Below are 15,626 nucleotides of genomic sequence, written 5' to 3' on the forward strand. Positions count from 1 at the left end.
GATCACACAGCTAGGAATGACAGACTTAGAGTTTAACTCAAATATATTTGACTTCTATCTGACTATTGTTTTCTTGTTATCCCTGCTACCACATCTCTCCTGCACTCTGAGAAAGAAGACCCCAGATCTCAGAGGCCACTTATTTGGTCTTTGCTTCGCCCATTCTGAGCCCTCTTGCCATGGTGACCATGGCAGCCTTGGCAAGGACTTGGCATTTCTGGAGAGATCAGTAAAGTCATTGGATTGGGTTGGCAGGATGCAGGTAAGGCAGGCAGGGAAATAGAACCGTGGGCATGAGGTGACATGGAAAGAGAAATCTATCATAAAGCCATGGAACACGCTATTTAAAAGCCCTGTTCCCAAGAGTGAACACTGTGAACCCATGAGGGGACCAGGCAGCCGCCCTGGGTGGCAGAGGGCAGGTATTTGTACTGCATCATATCAGGGTGAGGGGACAAGTGGCAGAGCGCTCAATTTTGGGAGTGGAACAAGACTCCAAGTGCATCCAAGTAAGTGCCTGACCTTAGATTCTAGTCAAAGACACAGAAAGTCCCTACTCTGCTTTCTTAGGTGATGAATCTGCACTTCCTGAGCCAATTTCTCATGTTTCTTCATGAGACTTGAATGTTTTGAAATTTTAATTTCCAGCCACTGGCTCAATAGTGGTTTATTTTCTAATGCTAGAAATTGCCCACGGGGATTGGCCTTTTCATCATTCCTGAGACAGACTCTTTTGCTGTTTCTAGATCCTTTTGAGACAAAAGATCTTTATCAGAAAAGAAATTATGACTGATTATGCCAAAAAATATATTTTTGTTATCATCTAGTTTTCATGAAAGGTGGGAAATTAAACTCCCCAAAGATGCTGGCCATTGGACACACTCACAAAACTCCATATCTAATCAAGAGCTGTAGTAAGAGCTTAAAGCCTAAATAATGCAATAAAAACCATAAAAACTTCAGAAAATAGAACCATACAGAACTCAAAAGAGAAATGAAATAATGCTAATAAAAGAAGATAGAGAGCAGGACTGCATTAAAAATGAATTCAAATATTTAGAGGTCTTTTCTATTCAACAAATATTTACAAAGCACCTACTATATTCTGAGCACTATGCTAGATGTGAGGGGGGGAAGGAAGGAAGGAAGGAAGGAAGGAAGGAAGGAAGGAGGGAGGGAAGGAGGGAGGGAGGGAGGGAGGATGGAAATACAGAGTGTCTGCCACCCAGGATCTCCCAGCAGGTAAACACTCATATAAACAGACGATTCGGCACAGTGTCACCATGTTGTAGAGGAGATACATACAAGTTGCGATAGGAAGAGAGAGAAAGGCATGCCCTACCTCCTATCTTAGTTGCCTGGTACTTATATGCATTCTGCACTGTATTATAAGCTCTGTGAGGCCAGAACCCTCTCGCCTTTATCTTTACACCTCCACAGCCCAGTCCAATGCTTGGCACAAAAGTGTCACCAAACATGATTATTGAAAAAATGCCTTCCGGCTAAGGGAGTCAGAGAAGGCCTAAGCGGATGGGTAGTAACTGTTTAGAACATGTTGCTTTATTTTTTTTTACTTTTTCTTAAAGTTTATTTATTTATTTTGAGAGAGACAGAGACAGCATGAATGGGGGAAGGGGAGAGAGAGAGAATCCCAAGCAGGCTCTGCATTGCCAGTGCAGAGCCTGATGTGGGGCTCGAACCCACAAAGCCATGACATGAGCCAAAACCAAGAGTCGGATGCTTAACTGACTGAGCCACCCAGGCATCCCAGAACACGTTGCTTTAGACAATAGTAAGTATTCCCCAATGGAGAGAGTTGTCAGACTTCAAAATGGGAGATTACATCCATCCAAATGCACATGGGTGAAATAAAGCCCATCTCTTTGGGGAAAACTTCCTCTGCTTTGACCTGTTCATTAGTGCACTTCAGCAAAGCCTCTGTCCTGCCGTGGGTCTGTTCAGGCTGTATTTAAAAAGCCTGAAACCTATCATATTCCTCAAGAACCAGAGTTCAGAGGCATGTAAGAACTATAATGCCTGTGATAGGGAAGCAGCATAAATGGGTTTTACTGGCAAAAAGGAAAAAGGTCTGTTGATAAATACGTCTCCACTTGAGAGACCACCCAGGAAACTCTCCTCCATTAGGACCAGAATCTTCTTTGAAGTACACAGCTTCAAGGTGTATAGGAAGGTGTGTGGAAGGAAGACCAATAAATTCATATTTGGGAAAGGTTTTAAAGTTGCCATTGTTTCTAGAAGGTAAACTTTGCAAAGTGTTAAAGCAACGTGGTTCCTGCATCTTGATTGCATCCGTAACTGCCCTCGAGCTGTTCCTGATGGTGGCAGGAGAATTCACTATACAGCTGACTATATGTTCAGCAATTCCCCAAATAGAATGAAGCTGTTTCATGATAATTAGAAAGAAATAATCAGAATCAATGAGACCCCTAATTGTGGCCATAGGCAGAACAGACTCAGAACACAGAAAACTTAAGGATTAAAATTAGGCTAAAATTTAGAATGGAATTTTAAATTCTTAGAGCCTGAAAAAGAACTTCTGAGGAATAAACATATATATCTAAACCTGTATATGTTCCACAGATGTTAATGGATGTTTTAAGAAAAAAAGATTACTGGATCAAATGGTTGGGAAGTTCTGGATTCTTTACTGCAGGACTTCTCGGAGCCTTTAAAACTAGCTAATATGCCCTGTTAGTATACAGTATACAGCACTTTCCAAACTTATTTGAGCTTAGAATCTTTTTTTGCAGAAAAATTTAGAAGGAGTAGAGTTCTGTGAAATTCTCACCAAGAAGGATTTATCTAAACCACTCTCAAACTTTGAAAGATTTTTTCTCCCTTTGGATGTCAACCCTAACCTTAGAAACATCTGGAGAAAGAGATTCTCAAGCCCCGTACATAACTCCCTCCTGATTCGCACAACCTTCAGAGTTAAGCAATCTTCCCTGTGCGTTTCATGTGAATATTCCTATGGCAATTTTAGCCTCTCTTTTTCTCTGCCCTCAAGAAATAATAAAACTACTTTCTAAAAGAAGGGCCTTGTGCAGGCCTCCATTTCATGATTCAGCCCTACCCTAGGTTTTCCATCTATTGCCAGTGCTCTGAATTCTCTTTCAAGGTTCATTTCCTAATTAATTACTGGCTCATCTTCAGACTCTTCCAATTTTCCTCCTTCACTTTCAGTGTGGGACCCAGAAAGGGTGTTCACCCTCCGGGAAGGCCAGAACAGCTCAAGGCTAACTATGAGGGTAAGATCTGTGGGGTTATTACACTGAAAGCTGAGAAATTAGGACTCAGTGACCCAGACTGTTTGCTAGTGTCAGAGAAAGGGTGATCGGGAGGAGTCTGTAGAACAGAGGAGATGTTGCTGCCCCAGGAAGGCTGGCCCTGCCTAGGTTAGAGTTCTTATAAAGCATCCTGCTATTGTGTGTTGTCTGGTAGCTACAATAAGCTGATCTTTGGAGCTGGGACCAGGCTAGCTGTGCAGCCGCGTGAGTATGACCATGCACGTGTCAAGGGCCAAAGTAACTGACGACCTGTCTATGAGAAAACAGGCAATGATTTATGGCAAACGGGGAAATATTAAATACTAGTTTCCCATTTCTACAAGCTTTCTTGGTGACTTAAAATGGTCCCATTTCTCATATTAAAGACAGAAATGCCAAGAGCCAGTTGAGTAAATGAAAATCTGAGCAGAATAATTTACAGAAACATAAAAAGATTTCCAGATACTCTGTGCTCTCAAGCGAAGCTGATAATATCAGCACCAGATAATCTGATCATTCAGGAAATTAGCTCCGTGCCCTTGGGGGAAGGAATGACTTAATAGCGAACACAATGCTTGCAGGTAGCTAAATTCCTCCTTTTGGCTAATGACTTACCTTCTCACAGAATCTTCCTCTCTGGAGTTTGGTAGAGTTTTGAACCTCTCCCAGGGTAAAAGTAACCCCGACTCCTATCTGAATGGCAATTATATGATGTGACAGAGCAAGGCATGGAGGCAGGATGGTATGGGGTTCGTAGCAAATTCGAGGAGCTGGCAGATCTGGGGAAAATTCTGGCTCTACCCTCTCTAATAAAGCCTCCTTCCTCAACAGCAAAATGACAATAAGGACATCATAATAATATAAGACAATGTCCAGCCTAAAGCAAGTAATTAATAAATGGTAGCTTTTAATAATAATTATTATTATCTAGAAAAGATATCACCATCATCATCAAGGCCTTGCTATAAAAGGCTTACATTATTATAAAGAGAAGGGGAACAGCTTCCCTGGGATATAGGAAATCTAAGAAACAAAGACTCAGGGAGCCTTTGAGGATGGTACTTTCACAGCCTGGTGGGTTCAGGCAGATTTATGTCAGGAAGGATATTAGAAAGGCCTTAGCTGCAGTGAGGATACAGCATGGATACCAAGCTAATCTTTGGAGCAGGAACCAGACTGAGTGTCCATCCAAGTAAGTGAAGTGGGGCAAGGATCGACATTGACAAATGATTCTTCTTTGCCCAAGATGCTAAGTTAAGCCCAGGTATTTTCTTCTGAAGGATCCCAAATGGATCTTTCCACCCTTCCCCAGAAAATTCCCCCAACCAGCACTCTGTGCTTGGGAAACATCTTCAGACTGAGACTTTAAGAATCATGAGGCAAATGATAAACAAGTAGTCCTGGACCTTCCACGAGAAGATCCAAGATACTGCTGCCCTGAACAGGGGTTTTGCTCTACTGAATTCTTGGTTTATTGAAATCACAACCTCCAACCCAGGGCACTACAGCAGGATAGGGCAGGAGGAAAAGGGATGAACACACCAAAGTCTCAACCCAAAAGAGCAGAAGGTCTAACTCTAAAAAGTGTGATTCTCTTGTCTCCTGTGGGAGATCAGTGCTTCTCCTATTGAAGGAGGAGGTAGATTTAGTGAGTTTCTGTAATGGTGTCACCTGCAGTGTGAATACTGGAGGAACTGTGGGCAAATTCACATTTGGAAAAGGAACCCAAGTGTCTGTAATATCTGGTGAGTCGTCATCCCAGGTGGCACCCATGGGCCAGTGAGTGTCACTATTCCTTTCCTCAGGGGTATCAGTCTTACTATGGTAGGCTGACTGTGGGTGTTACAATGAATTGTCTTCAGAGGCCTGGAGCTGTCTTGGAGCTGGGACCAGGCCACCTGTGTGCCCACATCACTATCAGTTTTGAAAATCTGTGTTTCTCTAGGTCAAACACATTAAAATTTGACTTTAATGGTTCAATGGATATTTTCTAATGCCTTCTGTGTGGACATCACTCTATAAAGTGTTAGATTGAGTGCAAAGAAGTCTAACATAGATGACTGACCTATTCCCAAATAGGATGAAAACTAGCCAAAGGCACATAATTATTATAAATTTAGCAACCTGAAAACTATTTTAGTATTAACCAATTGATGACGTCAATAGGCACAACAGAGATTCAAAGGAATAAGGTTACGACTGGGAGCCGGCCCAGATGGATAAGGTTTTATGCAGTAGAAAGGATTCATTGAGCCTGAAGGACAGGTAAGATCCGTATGGGCAAAGAAAGGAGAGTAGGGGGAATTTCAGGCATAAGGAACAACAAGAAAGAAGGCATGATGTTGGGCATGAACAAGGCACGTGCATTTTGGCCTAAGTAAACACATCTGATAATAAATTCGGATGCAGAGAAAGGCAAATAAGATGTCTTCTTAGACAACAGAGAAAAGGGATTCTAGAGCCTTTGAGAGAATACAGATAATTAGGGCCGAAGGCCCCCACTAGGAAATCAGGGATCCAACTTAGAAATACAGACTGGATGTAAATGTGAGAGGAGCTGGCTCCTTCCGTGGACAGCTCAAGGCCTAGGGACCTCCCTTCTTCCTTCTTCAGTGGGCTCTAAGAGGTGGGTTACCCCATCCCTCAGAGGAGGGAAAACCTAAGGGTTTCTGTAATGGAGATATTAGGGGTGGCATGAAGGTGTTGCCTCCCAGCTGAAATTTGGCAAAGGAACCAGAATTTTCATAACTCTGGGTAAGTCTGCCCAGGCTCACTGCTTCCATACTCACCAGAGGCTCAGTGGGACCTGGAGTCAGGGTTGCTAACTCACACTTCCAAGTTCCTGATACCTAACTACGAAGCACAGATTTAGTGGTAAGGAAGCTTTCGATCATTATGTGCCCCTCTGCCTCCAAAGCACTGAGCATCTGGGCATAGGTTTCTGTGGTCAGTTTTGAATTAAAATGAAAGGTTAGGATCCAGAATAGTTGAACTTCCACATTGAAAAATTGATGGTCTTGCTAAGGCCAACTGCTGAGATGTCATCAGTGGTAGGATATGTTTTGCTAAGGTGCAACAGCATGCCTCTCCTCCCAGGGCTCTGGCAGATGGACCCCTAAAGACCTCCAGATTAAAAGTGACTCATTTCTTGTCTTCAGACAAAAAGAGCTGGACAGGAGAAACAACAGCAAAAATGCAGATAGAGAAGTCCAAAGTGTATCAATTGATGACAACTAGACTTGAGAGAGGCCAAAATCACCTCAATTCTTCTGACTTCATTGATTGCTATTTCATTTTGATCTCTCACTAGCAAAGTTGAGCAAAAATTGGCCTGCCCCTGATGGAGTCACCTCCCACAACAGACTTAGAGATCGTTTTTAAGACCCACACTCAGCCCTTAGTGCCCTTCCTCAAAATCTCATGTTCTGTGGCATAGCTCTCTCCAGACCAACGCTGTCCAATAGAAATTTCTGTGACAATGGAAATGTTCTATCAACCTGTACTGTCTAATATGGTAGCCACCAGCCACATGTAGCTACTAAGCTCTTAAAATGAAGTTTTAATTTTTATTTGTTTTAATTTATTTATTTTTTAATTTACGTCCAAGTTAGTTAGCATATAGTGCTATAATGATTTCAGGAGTAGATTCCAGTGATTCATCCCCTATGTATGACACCCAGTGCTCATCCCAACAGTGTCCTCCCTGATGCCCCTTACCCATTTATCCCATCTCCCCACCCACAACCCTCCAGCAACCCCGTTTGTTCTCTGTATTTAAGAGTCTTTTATACTTTGTCCCCCTCCCTGTTTTTATATTATTTTGCTTCCTTTCCCTTATGTTCATCTGTTTAGTATCTTAAATTCCTCATATGAGTGAAGCCATATGATATTTGTCTTTCTCTAATTTTGCTTAACATGATACCCTCCAGTTCCATCCACGTAGTTGCAAATGGCAAGATTTCATTCTTTTTGATTGCCAAGTAATACTCCATTGTTAATGTGTGTGTGTATGTGTATGTGTGTGTGTGTGTGTGTGTATATATATATATATATATACACACACGTATGTATACGTATATGTATATATATACACGTATATATACGTATATGTATGTGTATATATATATGTGTGTGTATATATACACACATACACACACATACACACACACCCCACATCTTCTTTATCCATTCATCCATTGATGGACATTTGGGCTCTTTCCATACTTTGGCTATTGTCGATAGCGCTGCTATAAACACTGGGGTGCATGTGCCCCTTTGAAACAGCATATCTGTATCCCTTGGATAAATACCTAGTAGTGCAATTGCTAGGTCGTAGGGTAGTTCCATTTTTAATTTTTTGAGGAACCTCTGTTTTCCTCTGGAAACCTCTGGAAACCTCTGTTTTCCAGATTGGCTGCACTTCTTTGCATTCCCACCAGCAGTGCAAAAGAGATCCTCCTACTCCACATCCTTGCCAACAACTTATTGCCTGAGTTGGTAATGTTAGCCATTCTGACAGTGTAAGGTGGTATCTCCTTGTGGTTTTGATTTGTATTTCCCTGATGATGAGTGACGTTGAGCATTTTTTCATGTGTCAATTGGCCATCTGGATGTATGAAGTGTCTATTCATGTCTTTTGCCCATTTCTTCACTGGATTGTTTTTTGGGTGTTGAGTTTGATAAGTTCTTTAGAGATTTTGGATACTAACCCTTTATCTGATATGTAGTTTGCAAATATCTTCTCCCATTCCATCGGTTGCCTTTTAGTTTTGCTGATTGTTTCCTTCGCTGTGCAGAGAATTTTTATTTTGATGAGGTCCCAATAGTTCATTTTTGCTTATGTTTCCCTTGCCTCTGGAGACATGTTGAGTAAGAAGTTGCTCCGGCCAAGGTCAAAGAGGTTTTTGCCTGCTTTCTCCTCAAGGATTTTGATGGCTTCCCATCTTACACTGAGGTCTTTCATCCATTTTGAGTTTATTTTTGTGTATGGTGTAAGAAAGTGGTCCAGGTTCATTCTTCTGCATGCTGCTGTCCAGTTTTCCCAGCACCATTTGCTAAAGAGACTGTCTTTGTTCCATTGGATATTCTTTCCTGCTTTGTCAAAGATTAATTGGCTGTACATTTGTGAGTCCATTTCTGGGTTCTCAATTCTGTTCCATTGATCTGAGTGTCTGTGTTTATGCCAGTATCATACTGTCTTGATGATTACAGCTTTGTAATACATCTTGAAGTCTGCCTCCTGCTTTGGTTTTCTTTTTCAAGATTTCTTTGGCTATTCAGGGTCTTTTCTGGTTCCATACAAATTTTAGGATTATTTGTTCCAGCTCTGTGAAGAATGCAGGCATTATTTTGATAGGGATTACAGAGAATATGTAGATTGCTTAGGGTAGTATTGACATTTTAACAATATTTGTTCTTCCAACCCATGAGCATGGAATATTTTTCCACTTTTTTATGTCTTCTTCAATTTCTTTCATAAACTTTCTATAGTTTTCAGTTGATAAATGTTTTACTTCTTTGGTTAGGTTTATTCCTCGGTATTTTATGGGTTTTGGTGCAATGGTAAATGGGATCGATTCCTTGATTTCTCTTTCTGTTGCTTCATTATTGGTGTATAGGAATGCAACTGATTTCCGTGCATTGATTTCATATCCTGCAACTTTGCTGAATTCATGGATCAGTTCTAAGCAGTTTTTTGGTGGGATCTTTTGGGTTTTCCATATAGAGTACATGTTGTCTGCAAAGAGTGAAAGTTTGACTTCCTTCTTGCCAATTTAGATGTCTTTTATTCCTTTGTGTTATCTGATTGCTGAGGCTAGGACTTCCAACACTATGTTAAATAACAGTGGCGAGAGTGGACATCCCTGTTGTGTTCCTGACCTTAGGGGGAAAGCTCTCAGTTTTTCCCCATTGTGGATGATATTAGCGTTGGGTCTTTCATATATGGCTTTTATGACCTTGAAGTATGATCCTTCTATCCCTAGTTTCTTGAGGGTTTTTATCAAGAAAGGATGCTGTATTTTGTCAAATGCTTTCTCTGCATCTATTGAGAGGATCATGTCCTTTCTTTTATTGATGCGATGTATCACATTGATTGTTTTGCAGATATTGAACCAGCCCTGCATCCCAGGTATAAATCCCACTTGGTCATGGTGAATAATTCTTTTAATGTATTGTTGGATCTGGTTGGCTAGTATCTTGTTGAGGATTTTTGTGTCCATGTTCATTAGGGAAATTGGTCTGTAGTTCTGCTTTTTAGTGGGGTCTTTGTCTGGTTTTGGAATGAGTTTTAATTTTTAATTGAATGTTCATTTTATTTAATTTTGGTTAGCTTTAATTTAAATAGCCACATGTAGCTAAAGACTATCATATTGGAGAGTGTGGTCTAGACCTTTTCTAGTCTGATGCTGACTGGCTCTAGGACTTGAGTGAGTGTTTAACCAGGACTCAAAGTTGGACATCTGGCCCCCACTGCAATCCCTTTTCCCCTCTAAGCTCAAACTGCATCTAGTGGCACCTTATCTTCTGCCTTCTCCTCAAAGCCACATTCTCTCAGCACCTCCACACCCTTCCACATCCCCCTCCCCAGTCCCGCCCATGACTCCCACTGATGATTAAAAAATCCATTGGGGTGTGTTTTGGCGCATAATGGCTTCTGGTCTCTCCTCTCCCTATAAGATTTATGCCTTAGGGCCTTAACCCACAGTGATGGCAGATTCCCTGGATATGTGGACACTGGAGGGGAAAAGGCAGAATCCCTCAGGGCCAAGAGCTTTGGACATCCCTCACACGTGACCAGGGACCCACCCTTGTTCTGCTGTTTCAGGGACGGCCCCACACCCTTGGGATGCCTTGACTAAGCAACCCAAAGCCATGCCAAGGGCTGATTTCCCTGGTTTCAGGTCCAGCCGGAAGTCTGCATTGCCAAGGCCACCCTGGCTGGCCTCACACACGGGGTGCACTCCTGGTCTGAGAAACCTTGCATGCATGATGAGGAGCTGTGGGAGCAGAGAACCACAGGGGCAGGAAGCTCTAGTCCCAGTGCTGCTCTAAACTCTCTGGGTGGCCCCAGCGTGTTAACCCTCCCAGCAAACCTCTGCTTCCTCCTCTAAAGGCAGGAGGTCTGAAAGAATAAACAATGAGAGTTACATTAAAAACACAAAATCCTCCAGAAATACTGAAGAATGATTCTCAGCACTAAGGAAAAGCCTCCAACAGCCCCTGTTTCATGGGGGGGTGAAGAGTAGAAACTGTGTATAACTCGGTAGCACGTTATGATGGCAACGTCCTAGTGGTATCAATAGCTGCAATCACTAACATTTATTCAGTGCCTTACGGTTTATTAAATATAATTCTATAAGGAGAAACTCCCCCTTTGTTTCTCAGAATAGCCTGGTTAGGAAGGTGGAAGAGGCAATATCTCCATTTTACAGATGAACTTCCTGACATTTAAGGGGCCGATGTGACTTGCACAGGGCCTTGTATCTAGTGAATGGTAAAACCAGGTCTGGGATGCAGGTTTATTGTCCAAAACTTTTATCAGTGAGAAGTCTTCTGGTGATGTAACCCTCCTTCCAACTTAATGCCAGCCAATAATAAACCTCGGATTCTTGTGAATACCCAGTCTCAGTTGGGGGAGACCACCCCAGATTCTAAGGCATACGGTTTGCTTTGCTAGGCCTTTTTTCTAGGCTTGTTTTGTCCTGCCAGAGCTATATTGTTGCTTGGTAGGCCCCTTGTGCTTTTGAAGAAGTTCCTATTAACTAAAAGAATGAGCAATACCATTAAGTAGCCAGCCCTATGTTTCTCGTTTCCTTGAATGGCCGGCAAGGCCAGGCAGCAAGCCTTCACTGAGAGTCTGGCCGCTTGGTCAGGACTCATGGTTTATACCTGCCCCTGACTCCCAGGCCCTTTGGAGCAACTGGTTTCTGGAATGTTCTTTCCCATTAAAGCCTGAGAATGTGACTTGTCAGTCCCACAGAGCCCTGCTCTTGCCCATCACTGGCATCTGGACTCAGGCCTGGGTTCGGGCAGGAGGCAAACGGACATCTCCTAACCTGGGTTCTTTTGGCCCACAGCTATTCAGAACCCTGACCCTGCCGTGTACCAGCTGAAAAGCCCTGAATCCAGTAACATCTCTGTCTGCCTGTTCACTGATTTTGATTCGGAAGTCAATGTGAATCCATCCACAGAGTCCAACATGATTAGATTGAAAAGTACTTCACTGGACATGAAGACTATGGATTCCAAGAGCAACGGGGCCCTGGCCTGGAGCAACAGCTTTGATTTGGGATGCAACAGTACCTTCAACTACACCTTCCACTCCAGCTCAGGTGAGTCAGCCTTGGTGCCTGTGCAAGCTGAGTCTCTTCACTTTGAGAGGCCTGGTTATTCCCGGAGTTCAAGTGGAGGGCATCTAAAAGCTGCTCTGACTGGTGGTCTCAGCCTCATCGATGGTCAGTAAAGCCCTACCCTCTTGTCACTGAGCACCAGCGAGCTCCATCCTGGCAGGTCACAGGCTGTTGCAGGCAAAGAGCAGATGGGGAGAAGGTGGCAGGAAGGGCAGTGGCTTCTCACCTGCCCTGAGTTCCTGCCTCCTTGCCTCTGCTCGGGCTGTTTGCCCCTTTTGCTGCTCTTCAGGCTCCAGCCTAATGCCTTTCTCCAAGATACCACCCCTTGTTTCTGTCTCTCTGCCAAAGGTCAAACCTCACCCAGTCATTTATTCATTCAACATTGATTGTGCCTGTACAATATGCCAGGTGCTGGAATGGAGGAGCAAATAAGTCAGATGAGGGGTGTGCCATGAGGAAGCTCCATTTTAGTTGGGAGAGACCATCCATCAGCAAGCAGAAATCTAGACAGCTTCAGATTGTAATATGTGCTTTAACTTGGGAGTTGAGAAAACAGCCAACTTTGGAACAAAAAGTCAGGGAAGGGCTCTCTAGAGAAATGCCCTGTGAGATGATATTTAAAGGATAAGAAAAGACCAGTCGTTCCAAGGGCAAAGGAAGGATCCTATGCAGGCCTGAGGCAGGTGCACAGTGAGAAAAGGGGGAGAGCAGCAGGAAATGAGATGGAGGAAGTAGGGAAGGGTCACAACACAGGGCCTCCTAGGTTATGAGAGGACAGCCACCATTCTAAGTACAATGAGAAGCTATCGATTGGTTTTAAGCAGGAGAATGACATCCAATTTACTTTTTTTAAAAGAACACTCTGACTGCTGAGTGGAAAATGGATTGTAGGAACCAAGAGTGGAAGCAGAAAGGAGGCTATTGCAGCAGAGAGATGATGGAGGCCCAGACAGGGAGGCAGCAGGGGAACTGAGTGGCCAACACTATCTCAGATTTAAAGTTAGACCCAAGGAGGGGTGAGAAAGAAACAGGAGATCAAGGAAGGCAGTTAGATTGTATGCCCAAGCAGTTGAGTCAGTGACAGAGCCATTTACTGAGATGGTGACAACAAAGGAACAAATTTAGAGTGCAGGGATCCAAACTTTGTGGGACACATGAAAACATCCACACTCCTTATAGCACTTGTCACTGTGTATGTCTTACTGCCTCTTTTCAGACACCAGACTGGAACTTACTCAAGGGCAGGGTTTGTGTCTGATGGCTCCTTGTGGCCTTGTGTGTCGTGTAATGTGTACTTTGCACGACCAGTGTTTGTTACGTGAATGGAGTGGTACCCGGAAGCTACGGTGTTGATCCCAATGCCAGGGGCTCTCCTAGCAGGTGCCCATATGCAACAAGTTCCCTCCAGACATTTCCATGAGAGAATGTGGAAAGCCTATAGACAGACATTCATCTGCCCAAATCCAAGGTCTGGGGTGGGAAAGTCAGCACACTCAACTCTAAGAAAATTTCTTTGTTTCTCCTTTTAGAATTTCCCTGCGATGCCAATGTGGTAGAGAAAGGCTTTGAAACAGGTAAAAGAGGGGTCTATCCTGGCTTGAAATGCATCCATAATCACCCTGACTAGATAGGAGAGTTGGGAAGGAATATGTGGATCTAGAATGAAGTTAGGAGGAACAGGAACATTCTGGAATACCCAGGCTCCTCTCACCATCTCTAACGTTCTTTTCCCCTCTAAGTACTTTCAGTATGAGTCTCTAGTTTTACTAGACCCATGACTCACTCCTAGGCCTCTGTATTCCTTTCCCTTGCTCCATCCACTGTCAGGAGAACCAAAGAGAGTTTCTCGGTGGCCCACCTATGACATTTCCCACTGGCTTACACAAAGGCCTGAACTAATCAGGTTACCCTAAGGACATTTTCTCTCTGTCTGCCTCCTTTCGAGAAAAGCAGCAGAACTCACACAGCAGTAGTCTTATCTCTCAGGATCCTCACCTCTCCTCACTACCTACCCTGGACCCATCCATTTCCATCTGAGCCGTTTTCATTGAATGGTCCCTCTTGGGGTCCAGACACCAGCTTCTCACTCAGGGGCCGAGATCTAAGGGATTACAGTGAGTTCTGAGCACCACCCCATCCCCACTCCTGAGGGATGCAGAAATAAAATAAATACTGAGCGCAGTTGGTGTTTTCCTTTTGAAAGGGAATCCTCTTAACCCTGGAGGAATGTACAAATATGCTTAGGAGGGGCTGTGTACCCAAGTTCAAAGGGAGAGGTGGGCTAGGAGCTGAGGCTTTGGGGGAAATCATGGGTAGGTCATAGGGGCTGTGTGGACACATCGGATGTACATGCTAATAATCTCTTGGTTTTGCAGATATGAACCTAAATTTCGACAACCTGACAGTGATCATGCTCCGCATCATCTTCCTGAAGGTGGTTGGCTTTAACCTGCTCATGACGCTAAAGCTGTGGTCCAGCTGAGGTGAGCAGGCATCTCCTGTGGGAATGCGGGCCGTGAGAGTCTTAGGGTGGGTCCCCAAGGTCAGAAAGCAAACCTCCCCCCAGGGTCTTGCTTTTAGGTCCTAAGGCTGGGCACACCGAACTCTTCTACTTTTCCTGTTAGGGGTCCCTGTTGTTTATCACAATGGCCTGGATCACTGGTATAACACAGTACACTCCTCAGGTGACAACAGTTACCTCAGTTGAGCCTTGTCTCTCCCGTGAATCACGAAGAATGGCTGTTATTGTCCTCACTTTGGAAGGAAGAAGTTGAGGCCAAGCAACATCAAGGGCCACCCACTAATTAGAGTCAAAGAATAAGAGAATCTCAGAACCCAGGCTCATTCATACCCATGCCTTCCACTGTCCCCATTTCACTGCAAAACCTAGAGGGGTCCACAATTCCTTTCCTCATCTCCTCCACCCCAATATGGTGAGAAGATATTATATTCCTAATATACCCTAATCCTGGCTAGCGTCTCCATACCCTTATCTCCCAGTATCCCTGGTCATCCTACTGACAAGTGCATCCTGTTCCACCACCAGCAGAAAGAACTCCAGAGTCCATTAGAACTCTGCACATAGAAGCATCTCCATCACATCCCTAACTGTCTTGAGTCTGTCTCCTCAGTACCTAGCCTGACTTCTGCTCTTCCCTATCCCAGGTCGCCAAGAATGTGAGAGCCCAGCGCTCCCCTGCTCCTCCCACACCTTCTCCCCATCTTCAAGAAGAGAGGCACACCCTCTGCCCCCATGGAGAATAAGGTTCCCTCCACCTCTCTGGTCCCACTGGCAACGCCACTGACCGAACCCTAGCAGACATTTGTGATCAAGATGCTGAAGAGCTGCCAAACACCGCTGCCACACCCTCTGTCCCCTCATCACTGCTTGTCACTGCCTGACACTCCCGGCAAAGGAGCTGCTGCTGTGGCCTCACCTGGCTGGGGAGAAACTCCCCGACCTTCCCCTGAAACTGCCCATATGTCCCCTGGATGAGGGATCCCCAGTGGGTCCTCTCGGGCTCTAGCTCCTGGAGAATGTTGTGAGGAGTTTATATATTTTAAATTATGTTCATAAAGGAATAACACATCACACTTGTCCCCAAGATGTGAGGAAAATTATTATCTAGGCCCTGCTGTGCTATGTATCTGAACCACATTGTATATTCTGCTACCCATGACTTCATTAAAGGCGATTGAAAGAGCAGAGACTATGTTTCTGTTTGACTGGGTTTGGTCAGGGTCACTTTCGGCTTGCTCTTGATCACTGGCTGGGCAGAAAGAAACCAAGGCGTTCGTCCTAATGTCATTCAGAAAGCCTAACTCAACAAGTTGCTTAAGTCAACCTCTTCCTGGAACAACCTCTTAAAAATTCCACTTAGAAGGCTGTGCTTGGGGCCAGGCAAACCCACTTAAAAGTTTAGGTCCCTGCTCTTCCGTTTTCAGGCCACACCACTGGGCCACCCATAGCAGGAGGCCCGCGTCCATG

At 44.1% G+C, this 15,626-nt stretch overlaps 1 protein-coding gene and 1 gene segment (V, D, J or C); one reads left to right on the plus strand and one right to left on the minus strand.

The window, feature by feature from the left end:
* LOC101082918 overlaps positions 1-15,344 on the plus strand; it is a 425,870-nt gene extending 410,526 nt beyond the window's left edge. The window contains 4 exon segments of the C gene segment in view: positions 11,366-11,620; positions 13,168-13,212; positions 14,014-14,121; positions 14,804-15,344. Coding sequence covers positions 11,366-11,620; positions 13,168-13,212; positions 14,014-14,120 — 407 coding nt within the window.
* DAD1 (defender against cell death 1) overlaps positions 1-15,626 on the minus strand; it is a 118,188-nt gene that overhangs the window by 69,868 nt on the left and 32,694 nt on the right. The gene's annotated exons all lie outside the window — the stretch shown is intronic.

Source organism: Felis catus, chromosome B3 (assembly GCF_018350175.1).
Source record: "Felis catus isolate Fca126 chromosome B3, F.catus_Fca126_mat1.0, whole genome shotgun sequence".
Taxonomy (NCBI): Eukaryota; Metazoa; Chordata; class Mammalia; order Carnivora; family Felidae; genus Felis; species Felis catus.